The 24,716-nt window shown below is 48.7% G+C and overlaps 1 protein-coding gene across 2 annotated transcripts in view; it reads right to left on the bottom strand.

Moving 5' to 3' along the window:
• Positions 1 to 24,716, bottom strand: part of myripb (myosin VIIA and Rab interacting protein b) — a 139,002-nt gene that overhangs the window by 15,783 nt on the left and 98,503 nt on the right. Inside the window, exons 11-17 of one of the 2 annotated variants that reach the window (XM_055653892.1) lie at positions 21,266 to 21,349; positions 20,628 to 20,735; positions 19,970 to 20,122; positions 12,757 to 12,942; positions 6,368 to 6,529; positions 3,582 to 3,683; positions 2,841 to 2,925 (exon numbers count right to left, since the gene is read on the bottom strand). In XM_055653892.1, the coding sequence (XP_055509867.1) occupies positions 2,841 to 2,925; positions 3,582 to 3,683; positions 6,368 to 6,529; positions 12,757 to 12,942; positions 19,970 to 20,122; positions 20,628 to 20,735; positions 21,266 to 21,349 (880 nt within the window). The remainder of the gene's footprint in view (positions 1 to 2,840; positions 2,926 to 3,581; positions 3,684 to 6,367; positions 6,530 to 12,756; positions 12,943 to 19,969; positions 20,123 to 20,627; positions 20,736 to 21,265; positions 21,350 to 24,716) is intronic. The other variant, XM_055653899.1, reaches the window with a different exon arrangement.

Here is a 24,716-nt window from a genome sequence, read left to right as displayed (position 1 = left end):
TACCCCGCCATTCAATCATGGCTGATCTATCTCTCCCTCCTAACCCCATTCTCCTGCCTTCTCCCCATGCCCCCTGACACCCGTTCGTCTGATCAATAGCCTATATGTCTATAGACTGTCTATATAACCATATATATAGGCATATACAATTACAGCACGGAAACAGGCCATCTCGGCCCAATTTTTACAACCACGTCCAAGAGTCACAAGCAGCGACAAGACAACAACATTTTTTTCCCCTTAGTCCCACCTGCCTGTATACAACTTATATACCCATACTGTACATTGTATACCCTACCGTATTCCCTATCTCATCCGAATTGAAGCCATTGCCTATCCAATTTCATTGATCTAAATAATACCAACGAACCTGCCTCCCCATAACCCCTCACTCAATAGCCACTGGAAGCTATATAGACATACAGACTGTACACCTAAACTCTATACAATATGTAGTTTGTTTATAATCTGTATACAGGTCTATAGATTGTCTGTAAAGAAAATAGACACAAAAAGCTGGAGTAACTCAGAGGGCCAGAGAGCATGCAGTTCTCTGGAGAGAAGGAATGGGTGACGTTTTAGGTCGAGACCCTTCTTCAGACTGTATACAGACTGTACCGTACAGCATATAATATAAAGAGCAGCAAACAGCATGCCACATGTAAGGTTTATGGGGCTGTCCCACTGTACGAGCTAATTCAAGAGTTCTCCCGAGTTTCCCCTGATTCGAACTCGGAGATTTACGGTAACGGCCGCTCGTAGGTACTCGGGGCTCTCGTGGACATTTTTCAACGTGTTGAAAAATCTTCACGAGTCTTCACGAGCTTACTGCGTTTCCCGAGTGCCTGCCGTTAGCGTTACGAGCCGTTAAGAGACGTCCCCGAGCTCCGACGTACCCGCTACGTACATTCTACGTGATTACCACGAGTTTGATTTTTTTTTAAACTCGGGAGAGCTCTTGAATTACCTCGTACAGTGGGATAGGCTCTTTAGGGTGAAATGGGCCAAATGCAGGCAAATAAGACCATAAAACACAGTATTAGGCCATTCAGCCCATCAAGTCTACCCCCCATTCAATCATGGCTGATCTCTCCCTCCCAACCCCATTCTCCTGCCTTCTCCCCATAACCCCTGACACCCGCACTAATCAAGAATCTGTCAATTTCTGCCTTAAAAATATTCATTGCCTTGGCCTCCGCAGCTTCTGTGGCAATGAATTCCACCAAAAAAATCCCTCATTTCTGCTTTCTAAAGGTATGTCCTTTTATCTCAGGCTGTGCCCTCTGGTCCTAGACTCTCTCACTAATGGAAACATCCTCTCCACATCCGCTCTATCCGGGTCTTTCACTATTTGGTGAAGTTTCAATGAGGTCCCCCCCCCCCTTCATCATTCTAAACTCCAGCGAGTACAGGCCCAGTGTCGACAAACGCTCGCCATAGGTTAACCCACTCATTCCTGGGATCATTCTTATAAACCTCCTCTGGACCCTCTCCAGAGCCAGCACATCCTTCCTCAGATTCGGGGCCCAAAACTGCTCACGATATTCCAAATGCGGCCTGACCAGCGCCTTATAGAGCCTCAGCATCACGTCCCTGTTTATGTATTCTATAGTATTATCTGATTTGATCGGAGAGCATGCAAAGATTTTCACTGTACCTCGAGCACGTGACAGTAATGACCCTGTAGCTCCCACCCTGGGGCAGCGGGTAGAGTTGCTGCCTCACAGCGCCAGATTCCCGGGTGCCATCCTGACTACGGGTGCTGTCTGCACGGAGTTTGTACGTTCTCCCCGTGACCCGCGTGGGGTTTTTCTCCGGTTGCTCCGGTTTCCTCCCTCATTCCGAAGACGTACAGGTTTGTAAGTTAATTCGAGTCACGGTGATACAGTGCGGAAACAGGCCCTTCGGCCCAACTTGCCCACACCGACCAACATGTCCCATCCACACTAGTCCCACCTGCCTGCGTTTGGCCCGTATCCCTCTAAGCCTGCCCTATCCATGTACCTGTCTAATTGCTTCACAAAAGTTGCGATTGTACCTGCCTCAACTACCTCCTCTGTCAGCTCATATCATTGGCTTCTGTAAATTGCCCCTAGAGTGTAGGGTGCAGATGAGAAAGTGGGATAACTTAGAAATAACAAAGGGCGTCACGGTGGCGCAGCGGTAGAGTTGCTGCCTCACAGCGCCAGAGACCCGGGTTCCATCCTGTCTACTGGTGCTGTCTGTACGGGGTTTGTACGTTCTCGCCGTGACCCTCGTGGGTTTTCTCCGGGAGCTCCGGTTTCCTCCCACACTCCAAAGACGTGCAGGTTTGTAGGTTAATTTACCTGGTATAAATGTAAATTATCCCTAGTGCAATATCCTTGTCCCACGGTACGAGTTCATTCCAAGAGCTCTCCCGAGTTTAAAAAAAATCAAACTCATGGCAAGCACGGAGAATGAACGTAGCGGGTATGTCAGAGCTTGGGGACGTCTCTTAGCGCTAACGGCAGGTACTCGGGAAGACTCGCTAATGGAAGGTAAGCGGGAAGACTCGCTAACGGCAGGGAAGACTCGTGAAGATTTTTCAACACGTTGAAAAATGTCCACGAGAGCCCCGAGTACCGACGAGCGGCCATTACCGTAAATCTCCGAGTTCAAATCAGGGCAAACTCGGGAGAGCTCTTGGAATGAACTCGTACCGTGGGACAGGGCTTTAAGTCGGATAGTGTGAGTGTGCAGGGATCGCTGGTCAGCGCGGAATCGGTCGCCTGCTTCCGTGCTGTATCTCTAAACTATACTGAAGGGTGGTTGGCGGGTGATGCAGGCAGCAAGTGCAGATGCTGTCACTGTGGCTATACCTGGCAGTGAGCTTGGGCTGGAACCTTGGTTTGGCGGGGCAGGCAGCTTCCTCCTCTGTTGCCTTGAGGTATCAATGGTCTCGGCCTGAAACAAAACACAAGGGTCAACAGAGTGCTGGAGTAAATGCCCCTGTCCCACTTAGGAAACCTGAACGGAAACCTCTGGAGACTTTGTGCCCCACCAAAGGTTTCCGTGCGGTTCCCGGAGGTTGCAGGTGGTTGCCGGAGGTTGTAGGTAGTGGAAGCAGGTTGGGAGACTGACAAAAACCTCCGGGAACTGCACGGGAACCTTTGGTGGGGCACAAAGTCTCCAGAGGTTTCCGTTCAGGTTTCCTAAGTGAGACAGGGGCATACACAACTCAGCAGGTCAGGCAGCATCCCTGGAGAAGATGGATAGGTGACGTTACACAGAGTGCTGGAGTAACTCAGCGGGTCAGGCAGCATCAGGAATGGATGACGATTTGGGTCGAGACCCTTCTTCAGACTGAGAGTCAGGGGAGAGGGAGGCATAGAGATATGGAGGTGTAAGGTGTGAAAGGGACAGATCAAAGGGGACTGAGATCAAAGAAAATGTAGAATGTTTCATTGTCGGCTGAGGGGAATGTGACAACGAGGCGTACAAGGTAATATTTAATCAGGAGGACAGTGGAACCTGTGGGTGAACGAGGGTGGGGGAGGGGTGGGAGAGAGAGTGTGGAGGAGGGGTCATCTGTCAGGGGTTTCCGTGCCAGCTCCTCTCACCTTCACATCGGGCAGGCTGCGTTTCTTCAGTAGCCTCTCGCAGGGAACCACGTTCAGCCCCGCCACGTTCAGCGCCGAAATCCTGCGCTCAATGTCCGACACCTGCGGGAAACGCAATGGTTGACGGGACTCTGGGTGCAGTCGGAGTAATGCATGCACGCAGTCATATAGACAATAGACAATAGGTGCAGGAGTAGGCCATTCAGCCCTTCGAGACAGCACCGACATTCACAGTGATCATGGCTGATCATCCACAAACAGCACTAAATCCAGAATTGCCTTCTCCCTGGTAGGCTCCAATACAAGCTGCTCTTAAAATCCATCACAGAGGCACTCCACAAACTCCCTTTCTTGGGGTCCAGTACTAACCTGATTTTCCCAGTCTACCTGCATGTTGAAATCTCCCAAAGCAATCACAGCATTACTTTTACTACATGCCAATTTTAACTCTTGATTCAACTTGCGCCTTATGTCCAGGCTACTGTTTAGAGACCTGTAGATAATTCCCATTAGGGTCTTTTTTACCCTTACAATTCCTTTGTTCTATCCATACTGACTCCACATCTCCTGTTTCAATGTCACCCTTTGCAAGGGACTGAATTTCATTCCTCACCAACAGAGCTACCCCACCGCCTCTGCCCACCTGTCTGTCTTTTCGATAGGAGGTATATCCTTGAATATTCAGTTCCCATCTTGGCCTTCATAACAAGAGGGGTATAGGAGCAAAGAGGTCCTTCTGCAGTTGTACAGGGCCCTAGTGAGACCACACCTGGAATATTATGTGCAGTTTTGTTCCCCTAATTTGAGGAAGGGCATTCTTGCTATTGAGGGAGTGCAGCGTAGGTTTCCAAGGTTAATTCCTGGTATGGCGGGACAGTCATATGCTGAGAGAATGGAGCAGCTGGGCTTGTATACTCTGGAATTAAGAAGGATGAGAGGGTATCTTATCGAAACATATAAGATTATTAAGTTTTGGACACGCTACAGGCAGGAAACATGTTCCCGATGTTGGGGGAGTCCTGAACCAGGGGCCATAGTATAAGAATAAGGAGTAAGCCATTTAGAACAGAGATGAGGAAACACTTTTTCACACACACAGTTGTGACTCTGTGGAATTCTCTGCCTCAGAGGGCAGTGGAGGCAGGTTCTCTGGATGCTTTCAAGAGAGAGCTAGATAGGGCTCTTACAGATAGCGAAGTCAGGGGATATGGGGAGAAGGCAGGAACGGGGTACTGATTGGGGATGATCAGCCATGATCGCATTGAATGGTGGTGCTGGCTCGAAGGGCCGAATGGCCTCCTCCTGCACAAATTGTCTATTGTCCATATCGCTCTAAACCTGTCCTATCCATGTACCTGTCTAAATGTCTTTTAAATGTTGAGATATTCCCAGTTTCTTTGTTCTATCTGGGACATATGACAATAAAACACTCTTGGCTCTTGACTCTTGTACAACTCTGTAAATCTTCAGCAGGTCAGGAACCATCCAGGGAGCAGTATAGTAAAACGTTTCAGGTCAAAGCCTCCCCTGTGGCTCTGACGTGCCTTCCTTGGTCATATCATTTGGAACATAAACTGGTTTGGTTTAATTATTGGTCCATTATAACACCTCTGTCCTGAACATTTCCTTTGCAGGATCTTTGACCTTGAACATAGTTATGGGCCCGCAACTTATTCGGCGACTGTTCCCAATGTTGGGCGAGTCCAGAACCAGGGGCCACAGTCTTAGACTAAAGGGGAGCTCATTTAAGACTGAGGTGAGAAAAAACTTTTTCACTCAGAGAGTTGTGAATTTGTGGAATTCCCTGCCACAGAGGGCAGTGGAGGCCAAGTCACTGGATGGATTTAAGAGCGAGAGATAGAGCTCTAGGGGCTCGTGAACGTCAAGGGATATGGGGAGAAGGCAGGCACGGGTTATTGATTGGGGACGATCAGCCATGATCACAATGAATGGCGGTGCTGGCTCGAAGGGCCAAATGACCTCCTCCTGCACCTATCTTCTATGTTTCTAAGTTTCTATGGAGCGAAGGAATGGGTGACATTTCAGATCGAGACCCTTCTTCAGACTGATGAAGGGAATAATGTTCAGTGCAGGATAAAGTGCAGCAAAGTCTGCTTAAAGAGAGTCCCAGGGTCTCCAATGAGGTAGATGGGAGGTCAGGACTGCTCTCTGATTGACGGCCGGAAATAGAGGCCAATTAATCTACAAACCTGCACGTCTTTGGAGAGAGGGAGGAAACCGGAGCACCCGGAGAAAAGCCCACGCAAGTCACAGCGAGAACGTGCAAACTCCGTACAGACAGCACCCGTAGGTAGGATGGAACCCGGGTCTCTGATGCCGTGAGACAGCAACTCTACCGCTGCACCACCGCGCCGCCTTTTGGCATCCAGTAAGTTTCGTTGAGGGGACCCCTCATCCCTGTAAATTCCAGCGAATAGAGGCCCAGTGCCGTCAAACGCTCATTAGATGTAAACCCACACATCTTTAGGTTACCTTAAGGTTAGGTCAGGTGGCGCAGCGGTAGAGTTGCTGCCTCACGGCGCCAGAGACTCGGGTTCGATCCCGACTGTCTGTGCGGAGTTTGCACCTTCTCCCCGTGTGACCTGCGTGGGTATTTCTCCGGGTGCTCCGGTTTCCTCGCACGCTCCAAAGTCGCACAGGTTTGTAGGTTAATTGGATTCTGTAAATTGTCGCTAGCATGTAGAACAATGCTGGTAGTGTACGGGGCGATCGCTGGTCGGCGCGGACTCGGGGGGGGGGAAGGGCCTGTTACCGCACACACCTACCTGCAGCTCAGCCTGGTGAACCTGTGCCGCAGCGGTAGCCACCTGGTCCTCCAGATCCGACAGCTTGGTCTCGGTGGACAGGCTGTGAATACTCCGCGCACACTCCTCCAGATCGTTCAGCTGCCCCTCCAGTCCGTACACCGTGCCCGCCGTTATGTAGACCTGCCGACACACACACACATTCAACATGGCCAAATCAATGGATATTTCTAAGGCAGAGATAGATAGATTCTTGATTAGTGCGGGTGTCAGGGGTTAGGGGGAGAAGGCAGGAGAATGGGGTTCGGAGGGAGAGATAGATCAGCTGTGATTGAATGGCGGAGTAGACTTGATGGGCCGAATGGCTAATTCTGCTCCTTCCACCTTTTGATCTTATAGACAATGGACAATAGACAATAGGTGCAGGAGTAGGCCATTCGGCCCTTCGAGCCAGCACCGCCATTCAATGTGATCATGGCTGATCATCCCCAATCAGTACCCCGTTCCTGCCTTCTCCCCATATCCCCTTGACTCCACTATCTTTAAGCCCTATCTAGCTCTCTCTTGAAAGCATCCAAAAACCTGCCTCCACCGCCCCCTGAGGTAGAGAATTCCAGACTCACAACTCTCTGTGAGAAAAAGTGTTTCCTTGTCTCCGTTCTAAATGGCTTAGTCCTTATTATGAACTTATTACATAGAACAGTGCAGCACAAGAACAGGCCATTCGGCCCACAACATCTGTGCCAAACATGATGCCTAGACCATCACCTATCTATCTACCTGCACAAGGTCCAATTCCCTCAATTTCCATGCACCTAATTGTTTAATGGTCTCATTGTTATTATTGATTATTATATACTTATCCGTGCGTTATTACATTTATAATAAGGAATCGCAGTGAATTGTGGACGCAGCCCAGACCATCACACAAACCAACCTCCCTTCCATCGACTCCATCTACACCTCACGCTGCCTCGGCAAGGCCAGCAGCATCATCAAGGACCAGTTTCACCCCCGGCCACTCCCTCTTCTCCCCTCTTCCATCGGGCAAGAGGTACAGAAGTGTGAAAACGCACACCTCCAGATTCAGGAACAGTTTCTTCCCAGCTGTTATCAGCAGTTCTGAACTACTATCTACCTCATTGGTGACCCTCGGACTATCTACGATCAGACCTTTCTGGCTCCACCACTAAACGTTATTCTGTGATCATGTATCTGAACGGCTCGATTATAATCATGTATAGTCTTTCCGCTGACTGGTTAGCACGCAACAAAAGCTTTTCACCGTACCTCGGTACACGTGACAATAAACTAAACTGAACTGAACACACTGGGGACAATTTACAATTTACAGAAGTCAATTAGCCTACAAACCGGTACGTCTTTGGAATGTGGGAGGGAACCCGGAGCACCCGGGGAAAACCCACGCAGGTCACGGGGAGAACGTGCAAACTCCGTACAGGCAGCACCCGTAACCTGGGTCTCTGGCGCCATGAGGCAGCAACTCTACCGCTGCGCCACCGTGCCGCGCCAGTTCATACAGTTCGCCCCCTAGTCCATCATTCTTAAACACTTCCGCCACCTCCAACGGGATCCCATTACTGCCCACATCTTCCCATCTCCACCCCTTTCCACGTTCCGCAGAGACCGTTCCCTCCGCAACTCCCTGATCAACTCGTCCCTTCCCACCCAAACCACCCCCTCCCCTGGTACCACCCCCTGCAACCGCAGAAGATGCAACACCTGTCCCTTTACCTCCCCCCTCGACTCTGTCCAGGGACCCCGACAGTCCTTTCTAGCTGAGGCAGTGGTTTACCTGCACCTCCTCCAACCTCATCTACTGCATCCGCTGTTCCAGGTGTCAACTGCTGTACATCGGCGAGGCCAAGCGCAGGCTCGCCAATCGTTGCGCCCAACACCTCCGCACAGTCCGGCTTAACCAACCTGATCTCCTGGTGTCTCAGCATTTCAACTCCCCCCTCCCATTCCCACACTGACCTTTCTGTCCTGGGCCTCCTCCATTGTCAGAGTGAGGCCCAGCGCAAACTGGAGGAGCAGCACCTCATATTTCGCTTGGGGAGCTTACACCCCAGCGGTATGAACGTTGACCTCTCTAACTTCCAGTAATTCCTGTATTTCTGTATCCCGCTCACTACGACATGTTCCTCAGCCAACAATGGACCATTGTGGGCTCCACCCTTCCTGAAGTCAAATGTTCCCGGCCCTGTTTTGTTCTGGCCTTTTCTATTCATAAATGCATAAGGTTAGAAGTGATAGGAGCAGAATTAGGCCATTCGGCCCATCAAGTCTACTCCATCATTCAATCATGGCTGATCTATCTCTCCCTCTTAACCCCCTTTCCTGCCTTCTCCCCGTAACCCCTGACACCCGTACTAATCAAGAATCTGTCTTTCTCCCTTAAAAATATCAACTGACTTGGCCTCCACAGTCGTCTGTGGCAAAGAATTCCACAGATTCACCACCCTCTATCTTTCAGTCTGCAGCAGGGTTCTGACCCAAAATGTCACCCATTCCTTCTCTCCAGCGATGCTGCCTGATCTGCTGTGTTACTCCAGCATTTTGTGTCCATCTTTAGTTTAGAGATACAGCATGGAAACAGGCCCTTCACCCCGTCTTGTCCATGCCACACAAGATGCCCCATCTATCCTAGTCCCATTTGCCCGCGTTTGGTCCATATCTTTCTTAACCTTCCCAATCCATATAACTATCCAAATGTCTTCTAAATGTTGTTATAGTCCCTGCCTCAACTTCCTCCTCTGGCAGCTCGTTCCATACACCCACCACACTATGTATGAAAACATTGCTCCTCAGGTTCAAATTAAATCTTTCCCCCTCTCACCTTAAACTATGTCCTCTGGTCCTCGATTCCCCTACTCTGGGCAAGAGGCACCATGCGTCTCCCCAATCTATTCCTCTCATGCATTTATACGCTTCTATAAGATCACCCCTCATCCTCCTGCACTCCAAGGAATAGAGACCCAGATAAACACAGTGCTGGAGTAAGTCAGCGGGTCAGGCAACACCTGTGGAGAACATGGATGGGTGACGTTTCACAGAGTGCTGGAATAACTCAGCGGGTCAGGCAGCATCTGTGGAGAACATGGATAGGTGACGTTTCACAGAGTGCTGGAGTAACTCAGCGGGTCAGGCAGCGTTACTGGAGAGAAGGAATGGGTGATGTTTCGGGTCAAGACACCTCGTCAGGCTCCCAGCCAGTCCAACCTTTCCCTGTAGCTCAGTGCCCCCGAGTCCTGGCAACATCCTCATAATTCTTCTCTGCACCATTTGCAAACGTGACAAGTTGCTTCCCGGTGAACATGGTGGCCGGGACTGAAGGCCAGACGGTTCTTTCACTAAGTGTCCCATTAGCTGCTTGCAGATGGGACTGCTGTTGTCGGCTGAACCAAGAGTGATGGCTGTCCAGTGCAAATGATCGCCTCTCCTCAGCACAGCACATGGCTGTGAAATTATTATGCTCACATTAAGGCTGTCAAACACCCTGGCCACGACTGCTCATGACGCCACTGTCGGTGTAATTACAGCTTTTCAGATTCCTCGCCCCCGCTCGCTCCGTTCTAATTATAGACAATAGACAATAGACGCATGAGTAGGCCATTCGGCCCTTCGAGCCAGCACCGCCATTCAATGTGATCATGGCTGATGATCCCCAATCAGTACCCCGTTCCTGCCTTCTCCCCATATCCTCTGACTCCGCTATTTTTAAGAGCCCTATCTAGCTATCTCTTGAAAGTATCCAGAGAACCAGCCTCCACCGCCCTCTGAGGCAGAGAATTCCACAGACTCACCACTCTCTGTGAGAAAAAGTGTTTCCTCGTATCAATTCTAAATGGCTTACTCCTTATTCTTAAACTGTGGCCCCTGGTTCTGGACTCCCCCAACATCGGGAACATGTTTCCTGCCTCTAGCGTGTCCAAGCCCTTAACAATCTTATATGTTTCAAAGAGATGCCCTCTCATCCTTCTAAACTCCAGAGTGTACACGCCCAGCTGCTCCATTCTTTCAGCATATGACAGTCCCGCCATCCCGGGTATTAACCTTGTAAACCTACACTGCACTCCCTCAATAGCAAGAATGTCCTTCCTCAAATTAGGGGACCAAAACTGCACACAATACTCCAGGTGTGGTCTCACTAGGGCCCTGTACAACTGCAGAAGGACCTCTTTGCTCCTATACTCAACTCCTCTTGTTATGAAGGCCAACATGTCATTCTCTTTCTTCACTGCCTGCTGTACCTGCATGTTTACTTTCATTGACTGATGAACAAGGACCCCCAGATCCCGTTGTACTTCCCCTTTTCCCAACTTGACACCAATTAGATAATAACCTGCCTTCCTGTTTTTGCCACCAAAGTGGATAACCTCACATTTTCCACATTAAACTGCATCTGCCATGCATCTGCCCACTCACCCAACCTGTCCAAGTCGCCCTGCATTCTCATAGCATCCTCCTCACAGTTCACACTGCCACCCAGCTTTGTGTCATCTGAAAATTTGCCAATGTTACTCTGATTCCCTTCATCCAAATCATTGATATATATTGTAAATAGCTGCAGTTCCAGCACCGAGCCTTGCGGTGCCCCACTAGTCACTGCCTGCCATTCTGAAAGGGGCCCGTTAATCCCTATTCTTTGTTTCCTGTCTGCCAACCAATTATCTTGGTTCTTGGTTTCTTGGTCCTCCAAAATATTCCAAATGGAATTTAAACTGGAGGTGAGCATGTCTATCCATGTCAGCACTCTACCCCCAATATCATGTGCCCTAATTTTGCCCACTAATCTCCTATGTGGGACTTTATCAAACGCAAAATTCTTAAGGGGTTGGACAGGCTAGAGGCAGGAAGATTGTTCCCGATGTTAGTGAAGTCCAGGACAAGGGGTCACAGCTTAAGGATAAGGGGGAAATCCTTTAAAACCGAGATGAGAAGAACTTTTTTCACACAGAGAGTGGTGAATCTCTGGAACTCTCTGCCACAGAGGGTAGTTGAGGCCAGTTCATTGGCTATATTTAAGAGGGAGTTAGATGTGGCCCTTGTGGCTAAGGGGATCAGGGGGGTATGGAGAGAAGGCAGGTACGGGATACTGAGTTGGATGATCAGCCATGATCATATTGAATGGCAGTGCAGGCTCGAAGGGCCGAATGGCCTACTCCTGCACCTAATTTCTATGTTTCTATGTTTCTATGCTTTCTGAAAGTCCAGGTACACTACATCCACTGGCTCTCCCTTGTCCATTTTCCTAGTTACATCCTCAAAAAATGCCAGAAGATTATTCAAGCATGATTTCCCCTTCGTAAATCCATGCTGACTCGGACTGATCCTGTTACTGCTATTCAAATGTGTGGCTATTTCATCTTTTATTATTGACTCCAGCATCTTCCCCACCACCAATGTCGGGCTAACTGGTCTATAATTCCCTGTTGTCTCTCTCCCGTCTTTCTTAAAATGTGGGATAACATTAGCTACCTTGCACTAAACGTTATTCCCTTATCACATATCTGTACACTGTGAATTGCTCGATTGTAGTCTTTCCACTGACTGGTTAGCACGCAACAAAAGCTTTTCACCGTACCTCAGTACACGTGACAATAAACTAAACTGAACTGAACTGATGTGTAATATATGCAAAATAATTTGTGGGTGGCACCGGTGGCGCAGCGGGTATTGTTGCCTCACAGCGCTAGAAACCCGGGTTCGATCCTGACTACGGGTGCTGTCTGTACGGTATTTGTACGTTCTCCCCGTGACCTGCGTGGGTTTTATCCGGGTGCTCCGGTTTCCCATACTCCAAAGACGTGCAGGTTTATAGGTTAATTGGCTTTGGTAAAATTGTAAATCGCTCCTGTTGTTGTAGGAGTGTTAGTGTGCGGGGATCGCTGGTCGGTGTGGACTCGGTGGGCAGCAGGGTCTGTTTCCGCGCTGTATCTCTAAATTAAAGTAAACCTCAGTGTGCAGTTGCAGTTCCATGGATGGCGGGACTGTCATATGCTGAGAGAATGGAGCGGCTGGGCTTGTACACTCTGGAGTTTAGAAGGATGAGAAGGGATCTTAATTGAAACATATAAGATTATTAAGGGTTTGGACACGCTAGAGGCAGGAAACCTATTCCCGATGTTGGGGGAGTCCAGAACCAGGGGCCACGGTTGAAGAATAAGGGGTAAGCCATTTAGATCGGAGATCGGCTCTTAAAGATAGCGGAGTCAGGGGATATGGGGAGAAGGCAGGAACGGGGTACTGATTAGGGATGATCAGCCATGATCACATTGAATGGCGTGGCTGGCTCGAAGGGCCGAATGGCCTACCCCTGCACCTATTGTCTATTGTCTGTGGTCTAAAGCATTATCGACTGCTGACTATTGGTAGGTGGGCCTTACGTTCTCCTCCAGCTTGGAGAGGTGGGCCTGGAGTCTCTGGGCCTCCTTCTCTGTCGGGCCTTTACCACCGGCAGGGTCCATGGGTGGGTGGCCTTCCTGCGAAGCCCCCTCGATCAGCTCCTCCGTGGCCCCCAGCACCTTCAGTGCCTCCGTCGTGATGCTGCACAGAGAGATGGCCGAGTACTTCTGCTCGGCCCCAACAGAGACACAAGAGAGAGAGAGCAGTGAAACAAGATGGCGGCACGTCACACATTCAACAGGCACACGAGCATGCACGAAACGTACGTAACTCAGCGGGTCAGGCAGCATCTGTGGAGAACATGGATAGGTGACGTTTCACAGAGTGCTGGAGTAACTCAGCGGGTCAGGCAGCATCTGTGGAGAACATGGATAGGTGACGTTTCACAGAGTGCTGGAGTAGCTCAGCGGGTCAGGCAGCATCTGTGGAGAACATGGATAGGTGACGTTTCACAGAGTGCTGGAGTAACTTAATATCTTAAACAAATCCACTTGATTAGTAAGCGTGATTCTTGATTAGTACGGGTGTCAGGGGTTATGGGGAGAAGGCAGGAGAATGGGGTTAGGAGGGAGAGATAGATCAGCCACGACAGAATGGTGGAGTAGACTTGATGGGTTGAATGGCCTAATTCTGCTCCTATCACTTGAACTGTTTCTGCCGTTACCTCTGGGTTATTGCTCCAACAACCGACTTCAGTTTGGAGACACAGCCCAGAAACAGGCCCTTCGGCCCACCGAGTCCACGCCGTCCAGCAATCCCAGCACACTAACACCATCCTACACACACACTGGAGACAATTGACAATTTCACTGGAGTCAATTAACCTACAAGCCTGCACGTCTTTGGAGTGTGGGAGGAAACTGGAGCATCCGGAGAAAACCCACGCGGGTCGCGGGGAGAAGGGGCAAACACTGTACTGACAGCGCCCGTAGTCGGGATGGAACCCGGGTCTCTGGCGCCGTGAGGCATCGACTCTACCCGCTGCGCCACCGTGATGTCAAGATGCCGTGCTGATGGTGGGGGGGGGGGGGGGGGGGGGGGGGGGGGTTGTTTCTCCCCAGCAACTTACCAGCTTTCCACCAAAACACAACCGCAGAAAATTGTCCCTTGGGATCGATCCGAAGGTGGACGGACTCGACATCTGACACACGAACACAGTATAGGAGCAAAGAGGTCCTTCTGCAGTTGTACAGGGCCCTAGTGAGACCACACCTGGAGTAATGTGTGCAGTGTTGGTCCCCTAATTTGAGGAAGGACATTCTTGCTATTGAGGGAGTGCAGCGCAGGTTTACAAGGTTAATTCCCGGGATGGTGGGACTGTCATACGCTGAGAGAATGGAGCGGCTGGGCTTGTACACTCTGGAGTTTAGAAGGATGAGAGGGAATCTCATTGAAACACATAAGGATTGTTCAGGGCTTGGACACGCTAGAGGCAGGAGACATGTTCCCGATGTTGGGGGAGTCCAGAACCAGGGGCCACAGTTTAAGAATAAGGATTAAGCCATTTAGAACTTAGACAAGGAAACACTTTTTCTCACAGAGAGTTGTGAGTCTGTGGAATTCTCTGCCTCAGAGGGAGGTGGAGGCAGGTTCTCTGGATGTTTTCAAGAGAGAACTAGATAGGGCTCTTAAAAATAGCAGAGTCAGGGGATATGGGGAGAAGGCAGGAACAGGGTACTGATTGGGGATGATCAGCCATGATCACATTGAATGGTGGTGCTGGCTCGAAGGGGCGAATGGCCTACTCCTGCACCTATTGTCTATTGTCTATTGTTATTGGAGTAGAATTAGGCCATTTGACCCATCAAGTCTAGATACATATTCTAGAAACATAGAAAATGGGTGCAGGAGTAGGCCATTCGGCCCTTCAAGCCAGCGCCGCCATTCAATATGATCGTGGCTGATCATCCAGAATCAGTACCCCGTTCCTGCTTTTTCCCCATATCCCTTGATTCCTTTAACCCTAAGAGCTAATACACCATGAAGAAGGGTCTCGACTCGAAACGTCACCTATTCCTTCGCTGCATAGAACGCTGCCCAACCCGCTGAGTCTCTCCAGCATTTTTGTCCACCTGCCATTCAATCATTGCTGATCTATCTCTCCCTGCTAACCCCATTCTCCCCCTGCCTTCTCCCCATTAACCCTTTGAAACCCGTCCCTAATCCAAGAATTTGTCCATCTCCGCCACAAAAAAAATACCCACTGACCCAAAACTGGCAGCTGATGAGCAAACTAAAACTTCTCTTAAAAACTGAATCGATGATCGATTTCTCAACCCTCAGCTCATTCCTTGCTCCTAATTGACTGAGGAGTGGTGCTTGAAGCATGTTTGTGTTAGGTGCCTTTGTGCGGGCTGCTTTAATGTGGATCCTGTGACACAGATCTCAATGATTCATCTCCTGTGACACTCTCCACAGCGATTTCCATCCTTAACTCACTCGGTGTGATTAATTCTCTGTTCAATTAATTACTCGTATGTCAAAAAAAAAAAAAATCTTTAAAACTTGCAACAGAGTCCAAACAAAACATATGTTTATTGTTGGCTGAAGAGATTGATGGAGGAAGTACAGACTCAGGAGGGGGGAGAGGGGGGGAAACCTGATGAACAATGTGTACAAATCCTCTCCAAGTCTCTGGCATTTTAGTGGGACATTTACCATTTCCAGTGGTCACACAGCTGATTCGATTTTCCATTTAACACGTCTCAAGAACAAAGATTGGGCGAGTTGTGTTAAGCAGGTGGGCGGCACGGTGGCGCAGCGTTAGACAATAGACAATAGGTGCAGGAGGGGCCATTCGGCCCTTCGAGCCAGAACCGCCATTCACTGTGATCATGGCTGATCATCCACAATCAGTACCACGTTCCTGCCTTCTCCCCATACCCCCCTGACTCCGCTATCCTTAAGAGCCCTATATAGCTCTCTTGAAAACATCCAGAGAACCGGCCTCCACCGCCCTCTGAGGCAGAGAATTCCACAGACTCGCAACCCACTGTATGAAAAATTGTTTGCTCATCTCCGTTCTAAATGGCTGACCCCTTATTCTTAAACTGTGGCCCCTGGTTCTGGACTCCCCCAACATTGGGAACATGTTTCCTGCCTCACGCGTGTCCAAACTGTTAATAATCTTATATGTTTCAATAAGAGTGTGAGACCACTCCAGGTGTGGTCTCACTAGGGCCCTGTGCAACTGCAGAAGGACCTCTTTGCTCCTATACTCAACTCCTCTTGTTATGAAGGCCAACATGACATTCGCTTTCTTCACTGCCTGCTGTACCTGCATGCCTACTTTCATTAGAGTTGCTGCCTCACAGTGCCAGAGACCCGGGTTCTATCCTGACTACGGATGCTGTCTGTACGGAGTTTGCATGCTCTTCCCGTGACCTTGGTGGAGTTTCTCCGGGAGCTCCGGTTTCCTCCCACACTCGAAAGACGTCCAGGTTTGTAGGCTGGTTAGTTTTGGTAAATCATTCCTAGTGTGTAGGATAGTGCTAGTGTACGAGGTGATCGCTGGTCGGCGCGGACTCGGTGGGCTGAAGGTCCTGTTTCCGCGCTGTATCTCTAAACTAAGCCAAACTAAACCAAGTTGTAATATGTACCTGAGGGGCTACTGTTTCCACACAGAGGGTGGTGGGTGTATGGAACGAGCTGCCAGAGGAGGTCGTTGAGGCTGGGACTATCCCATTGTTTAAAAGACATGGCTTAGTGGGAGATGAAAGAAATGCAATTATTCCAGTATGCCAATGGACAAGTTGGTTGGCATGGACAAGATGGACCGAAGGGCCTGTTTCTGTGCAATACAGCTCCATGACTATGATGGCCAAACTGTTGGCAGGTTTCAGGAGGGTGAAAGTACAGAATCTCCTCCTGAAGCCTGACATACTGCTAAGGAAGACAGACACAAAAATGCTGGAGTAACTCAGCGGGTCAGGCAGCATCTGTGGAGAACATGGATAGGTGACGTTTCACAGAGTGCTGGGGTAACTCTGCGGGTCAGGCAGCATCTGTGGAGAACATGGATAGGTGACGTTTCACAGAGTGCTGGAGTAACTCAGTGGGTCAGGCAGCATCTGTGGAGAACATGGATAGGTGACGTTTCACAGAGTGCTGGAGTAACTCAGCGAGTCAGGCAGCAAGTAACTGGAGATGTGTAAGGAATTAATAATATTTTATATGAATGCGCAAAGTAAAAGAAGTAAAGTAGATGAGCTTGAGGCTCAGTTAGAGGTTGGTAGATATGACATTTTTTGGAATTACAGAGACGTGGCTGCAGGAGGATCGGGCCTGGGAACTTAATATTCAGGGTTATACATCCTATAGAAAGGACAGGCAGGTGGGCAGAGGAGGTCGGGTAGCTCTGCTGGTGAGGGATAGAATTCAGTCCCTTGCGAGGGAAGACATAGGGACTGACGAGGTAAAGTCGCTGTGGATTGAGTTGAGGAATTGTAAAGGCAAGAAGACACTAATTGGTGTTATCTACAGACCCCCAAATAGTAGCCCTGATGTAGGGTGTAAGTTGCAGCAGGAGTTAAAACTGGTATGTAACAAAGGTAATGCCACTGTGGTGATGGGGGATTTTAATATGCAGGTAGACTGGGAAAATCAGGTTGGTTCAGGACCCCAAGAAAGAGAGTTTGTAGAATGCCTCTGAGATGGATTCTCAGAGCAGCTTGTAATGGAGCCGACCAGAGAAAAGGCAATTCTGGATTTAGTGTTGTCCAATGAACCAGATATGATATAAGATCTCGAGGTAAAGGAACCACTTGGAGGTGGTGATCATAATGTGATTAGTTTTAATCTACAATTTGAGAAGGAGAACGTTAAATCGGAAGTGTCAGTGATGCAGTTGAACAAAGGGGACTATGAAGGCATGAGAGAGGAGCTGGCCAAGGTAGACTGGAAAGGGATGCTAGCAGGAATGACGGTGGAACAGCAATGGCAGGAATTTCTGGGCATAATCCGGAAGATGCAGGATCATTTCATTCCAAAAAGGAAGAAAGATTCTAAGGGGAGTAGGAGGCAACCGTGGCTGACAAGAGAAGTTAGGGATAGAATAAAACTAAAAGAAAAGATGTATAACACAGCAAAGTGTAGCCGGAAGACAGAGGATTGGGAAACTTTCATAGGACAACAGAAGGAAACAAAACGGGCAATACGGGCTGAAAAGATGAAGTACGAAGGGAAGCTGGCCAGGAATATAAAGGACAGTAAAAGCTTCTTTAGATATGTTAAGGGAAAAAGAGTAGCAAAGTCAAATGTGGGTCCCTTGAAGGCAGACACAGGTGAAATTATTATGGGGATTAAGGAAATGGCAGAAGAGTTGAATAGGTACTTCGGATCTGTCTTCACTAAGGAAGACACAAATAATCTCCCAGATGTACTGGAGGACAGAGGATCGAAGGGGGTAGTGGAACTGAAATAAATTTTCATTAGGCGAGAAATAGTATTGGGTAGGCTAATGGGACTGAAGGATGATAAATCCCCTGGGCCTGATGGTCTGCATCCCAGGGTCCTCAGGGAGGTGGCTCTAGAAATAGTGGACGCATTGTTGATAATTTTCCAATGTTCAATAGGTTCAGGATCAGTTCCTGTGGATTGGAGGATAGCTAATGTTATCCCACTTTTCAAGAAAGGAGCGAGAGAGAAAACGGGGAATTATAGATCAGTTAGCCTGACCTCGGTGGTGGGAAAGATGCTGGAGTCAATTATTAAAGAGGTAATAATGGGTCATTTGGATAGCAGTAAAAGGATTGGTCCAAGTCAACATGGATTTATGAAAGGGAAATCATGCTTGACTAATCTTCTGGAATTTTTTGAGGATGTGGCAAGTGAAATGGATGAAGGGGAGCCAATGGATGTAGTGTATCTACTTTCAGAAAGCCTTTGATAAGGTCCCGCATGGGAGACTGGTGACTAAAATTAGAGCACATGGTATTGGGGGTAGGGTGTTGACATGGATAGAAAATTGGTTGGCAGACCGGAAGCAAAGAGTAGGAGTGAACGGGTCCTTTTCAGAATGGCAGGCAGTGACGAGCCGCAAGGCTCGGTGTTGGGGCCCCAACTGTTTACCATATATATTAATGATTTGGAAGAGGGAATTAGGAGCAACACTAGCAAGTTTGTGGATGACACAAAGCTAGGTGGCAGTGTGAATTGTGAAGAGGATGTTAGGAGGTTGCAGGGTGACCTGGACAGGTTGAGTGAGTGGGCAGATGCGTGGCAGATGCAGTATAATATAGATAAATGTGAGGTTATCCACTTTGGTGGCAAAAACAAGGGGGTAGATTATTATCTCAATGGGGTTAGGTTAGGTAAGGGGGAGGTGCAGCAAGACCTGGGTGTCCTTGTACACCAGTCACTGAAAGTTGGCGTGCAGGTACAGCAGGCAGTGAAAAAAGCTAATGAAATGTTGGACTTCATAACAAAAGGATTTCAGTATAGGAGTAAAGAGGTTCTTCTGCAGTTGTATAGGGCTCTGGTGAGATCACATCTGGAGTATTGTGTACAGTTTTAGTCTGCTAATTTGAGGAAGGACATCCTTGTGATTGAGGCAGTGCAGCGTAGGTTCATGAGATTGATCCCTGGGATGGCAGGACTGTCATATGAGGAAAGATTGAAAAGACTAGGCTTGTATTCACTGGAGTTTAGAAGGATGAGGGGGTAATCTTATAGAAACATATAAAATTATAAAAGTACTGGATAAACTAGATGCAGGAAAAATGTTCCTTATGTTGGGCAAATCCCGAACCAGGGGCCACAGTCTTACAATAGATGGAAGGCCATTTAAGACTAAGGTGAGAAAAACCTTTTTCACCCAGAGAGTTGTGAATTTGTGGAATTCCCTGCCACAGAGGGCAATGGAGGCCAAATCACTGGATGGATTTAAGAGAGAGTTAGATAGAGCTCTAGGGGCTAGTGGAGTCAAGGGATATGGGGAGAAGGCAGGCACGGGTTATTGATTGGGGATGATCAGCCATGATCACAATGAATGGTGGTGCTGGCTCGAAGGGCCGAATGGCCTCCTCCTGCACCTATTGTCTAAGCCTATCTCTGGAGAACGTGGATAGGTGACGTTTCAGGTCGAGACCCTTCTCATCTCCAGAGATGCTGCCTGACCCGCTGAGTTACTCCAGCCCTCTGTGTCTATCATTGGCATAAACCAGTATCTGCGCTAGCTGACTACGTGGTACTTACTCTGACAAGTTCGTCCTGAATGTGCTGTCGATCTTCATCGCAAGAGGAAGTTTCCTGAGCTGCTTCCGTCGACTCCAGGTCCAGGTCGTCCCCAGATGATGACTCTTTGTCGCTCAGCTTGGTGATCAGTTGAACTACCCGTGACTTCAGCACCTTATATAAACCATATACCAATTAGAGCACGGAAACAGGCCATCTCGGCCCTTCTAGTCTGTGCCGAACACTTACTCTCACCTAGTCCCATCTACCTGCACTCGGACCATAACCCTCCATTCCTTTCCCGTCCATATATCTATCCAATTTATTTTTAAATGATAAAATGGAACCTGCCTTCACCACACCCACTGGAAGCTCATTCCACACAGCTACCACTCTCTGTGAGTAAAGAAGTTCCCCCTCATGTTACCCCTAAACATTTGTCCCTTAATTCTCAAATCATGTCCTCTTGTTTGAATCTTCCCTACTCTCAGTGGGAAAAGCTTATCCACGTCAACTCTGTCTATCCCTCTCATCATTTTAAAGACCTCCATCAAGTCCCCCCTTAACCTGCTGCGCTCCAAAGAATAAAGACCTAACTTATTCAACCTTTCTCTGTAACTTAGTTGCTGAAACCCAGGCAACATTCTAGTAAATCTCCTCTGTACTCTCTCTATCTCACCTTCTCCACTTGGTCCACCTCAGTCTTTGTCAGCGAGACTTTCCTCTCCACATCCTCTCGCGGTTCATCCTCGGCCATCTTGTCCTTGTCTCTGGGGGCTGGTGACTCCTTTAACAGAAGGCAACGTGAGTAACAACCTCCGTTAACACTGCGCGCAATCAATCTCTTCAGAAGTCCACCTTCATAAGTCATGAAATGAATGAAATGAATGAATAAGTTTATTGGCCAAGTATTCACATACAAGGAATTTGCCTTTGTGCTCCGCCCGCCCAAAGTATCAATGAGAATAATAAAGATAATAATAATAATAATCATATCTTTTATTGTCATTGCACATCAGTGCAGCAAGATTTAGTATGCAGCTATGAGAATGAGGAGGTTGGCCACGTGAGCAGGCTGGGATCGATGAAACCAATGTCTAGTGAGGATTGCGAGATGAGGAGGGTGAAGGGAGAAGATGAAGACTTCCTCCAATGGCCGCACATGAGTCGAGGAAGGATGTTGATGGCGGACTTGGTCCATGGAAGGACCTGAGCAAAGTACACCTGCTCCAGCTGGCTGGCCAATGGTGCTGGCAGCTGGCAGGTGTGACTTTGCTTTGGCCCCAGGTGGGTGGAGATGGGGGGGGGGGGGGTTACCTCTTGGCTCCAGGACCCCAGGCTGATCCTCCGCTCCAGCCTGGCCAGGCTGCGTTCCATCACCAACATGCACCTGCTCAGCTCCTGGACGGGAACACAACGGGGAGAGTAACGGGAGAGACACACAGCTCCCAACGCTTGCCCCTCACCCACTAACCCCCCCCCCCCCCCCCCCCCACCCAACCTCCCCCTCGATAGACACAGAATGCTGGAGTAACTCAGTAGGTCAGGCAGCATCTGTAAGCCTTTATAGCAAGAGGAATCAAATATAGGAGCAAAGAGATCCTTCTGTAGTTGTACAGGGCCCTAGTGAGACCGCACATGGAGTATTGTGTGCAGTTTTGATCCCCTAATTTGAGGAAGGACATTCTTGCTATTGAGCGAGTGCAGATTAGGTTCACAAAGTTAATTCCCGGGATGGCGGGACTGTCATATGCTGAGAGAATGGAGCAGCTGGGCTTGTACACTCTGGAGTTTAGAAGGATGAGAGGCAATCTCATTGAAACATATAAGATTGTTAAGGGCTTGGACATGCTAGAGGCAGGAAACATGTTCCCGATGTTGCGGGAGTCCAGAACCAGGGGCCACAGTTTAAGAATAAGGAATAAGCCATTTAGAACGGAGACGAGGAAACACTTTTTGAGTTGAAGGGCCGAATGACCTCCTACTGCACTTTTAATTTATATGTTTCTATGTTAGATCCTTGATGAAAACCTGCTCTAGAGCGTTCTGGACCTCAGACTGGGGCGGGGGTTCACCTTCCAACAGGACAACGACCCTAAGCACACAGCCAAGACAACGCAGGAGTGGCTTTTTGACAAGTCTGTGAATGTCCTTGAGTGGCCCAGCCAGAGTCCGGACTTGAACCTGATCGAACATCTCTGGAGGGATCTGAAAATAGCTGTGCATCGACGCCCCCCCATCCAACCTGACAGAGCTTGAGAGGATCTGCAGAGAAGAATGGGAGAAATTACCCAAATACAGGTGTGCCAAGCTTGTAGCGTGATACCCAAGAAGACTTGAGGCTGTAATCGCTGCCAAAGGTGCCTCAACAAAGTACTGAGTAAAGGGTCTGAATACTTATGTAAATGTGATATTGCGGTTATTTCTTTTTAATTACGTTACAAAATTTTCTAAACACCTGTTTTCGCTTTTTAATTATGGGATATTGTGTGTAGATCGATGATTAAAAAAAAAGAATTTAATCCATTTTAGAATAAGGCTGTAACGTCACCAAAGGTGGAAAAAGTGAAGGGGTCTGAATACTTTCTGAATGCACTGTATGTTATAGTCATAGAGTGATACAGCGTGGAAACAGGCCCTTCGGCCCAACTTTCCCACAACGGCCAACATTTCGCAAGCTACACCCGTCCCACCTGCCAGCAAACCTGTCCAATCCATGTACCTGACTAACTGCCTCAACTACCTCCTCTGGCAGCTCGTTCCATACACCCGCCATCCTTTGTGTGAAAAAAGTTACCCCTCGGGTTCCTATTAAATCTTTCCCCCTTCACCTCGAACCTGTGTTAACTCTATTGAGTCTGAAGAAGGGTCATAGAAACATAGAAATTAGGTGCAGGAGTAGGCCATTCGGCCCTTCGAGCCTGCACCGCCATTCAATATGATCATGGCTGATCATCCAACTCAGTATCCCGTACCTGCCTTCTCTCCATATCCTCTGATCCCCTTAGCCCCCCGGGCCACATCTAACTCCCTCTTAAATATAGCCAATGAACTGGCCTCGACTACCCTCTGCGGCAAGGGTCTCGACTCCCACTCTCTGTGTGAAAGGCCCGAAACGTTGTCTATTTCCTTCGCTCCATGGATGCTGCCTCACCCGCTGAGTTTCTCCAGCATTTTTGTCTACCTTCAACTCTATTGAGTCTGAAGAAGGGTCTCGACCCCATTCCTTCTCTCCAGAGATGCTGCCTGCCCCGCTGAGTTACTCCAGCATTTTGTGGCCACCTTCAACTCTATTGAATTGATTGCCGTTAAGAGTGGCCATTAATTGCATATATTTTCCCTTTATGTTTGACCAGCGATCGCCCGTTCAAACTAGTTCTATGTTATCCCAGTTTCTCATCCACTCCCTACACACTAGGGACAATTTACAGAGGGCCGATTAGCCTACAAACCCACACATCTTTGGGACTTGGACAGATACATGGACAGGAAAGATTTAGAGGGATATTGGCCAAATGTGGGCAGGTGGAATAGGCTTCAGGAAAGCATGTTGGACGGCATTGATGAGATGGACTGAAGGGCCTGTTTCGTTTTCCGTCACGCAATGCGCTCAACTTTAGTGTACCAGCTGGCACAGAGATAGATGATGGGCCAAATGGCCTAGGCTGGTTAGCTGGTTGGCCTGTTCTATCATCATCCGCTTTGATCTGTCGTTTTCACCTCTTACCCTTCCATATCTCTAGACGCCCTCTCCCCCGACTCTCAGTTTGAAGAAGGGTTTTGACACGAAATGTCGCCCATTCCTTCTCTCCAGCGATGCGGCCTGTCCCGCTGAGTTACTCCAGCATTTTGTGTCTATCTTCGGAGTAAACCAGCATTTCAACAGATCCCAGGAATGAGTGGGTTAACCCTATGATGAGCGTTTGTGGGTACACACTGGGCCCGTATTCGCTGGAGTTTAGAAGAATGAGGGGGGGACCTTGTTGAAAACTGCAGAACAGTGAAAGGCTTGGATAGAGTGGATGGAGAGGATGTTTCCACTAGTGGGAGAGTCCAGGACCAGACGGCACACCCTCAGAAATAAAGGATGTTCCTCTAGGTAGGAGATGAGGAGAAATTTATTTAGTCAGAGGGTGGTGAATCTGTGGAATTTCTTACCACAGAAGGGATGGCTGGATGGATGGATGGATAGATGGATCCATCCATTCATCCATCCATCCATCCATCATTTATCCATTCATCCCCAGGGGCCACAATTTAAGAATAAGGGGTAAGCCATTTAGAATGGAGACGAGGAAACACTTTTTCACACAGAGAGTTGTGAGTCTGTGGAATTCTCTGCCTCGGAGGGCGGTGGAGGCCGGTTCTTTGGATACTTTCAAGAGAGAGCTAGATAGGGATCTTAAAGATAGCGGAGTCAGGGGATATGGGGAGAAGGAAGGAACGGGGTACTGATTGGGGATGATCAGCCATGTTCACATTGAATGGATTGTCCAATGGATGATCACATTGGAGAGGTACAGGTTTAGGCCATTCGGCCCATCGAGCCTACTCTGCCATTCAATCACGGCTGATCTATCTCTTCCTCCTAACCCCATTCCCATGCCTTCTCCCCATAACCCCTGACACCCGTACTAATCGGATTGGTAATATTTTAGTGAACCATATTATGTATGCAGATGATCTTGTGGTCTTTAGTCCATCTAGCGCTGGTCTCCAGCAGCTCCTTACTATATGTTCTGTGTATGGTGTGGAACATGACATTAAA

This window comes from Leucoraja erinacea, chromosome 2 (genome assembly GCF_028641065.1).
Source record: "Leucoraja erinacea ecotype New England chromosome 2, Leri_hhj_1, whole genome shotgun sequence".
Lineage (NCBI taxonomy): Eukaryota > Metazoa > Chordata > Chondrichthyes > Rajiformes > Rajidae > Leucoraja > Leucoraja erinaceus.
The sequence above is the reverse complement of the archived record's forward strand: the minus strand, read 5'-3'. Positions and strand labels throughout refer to the sequence as shown.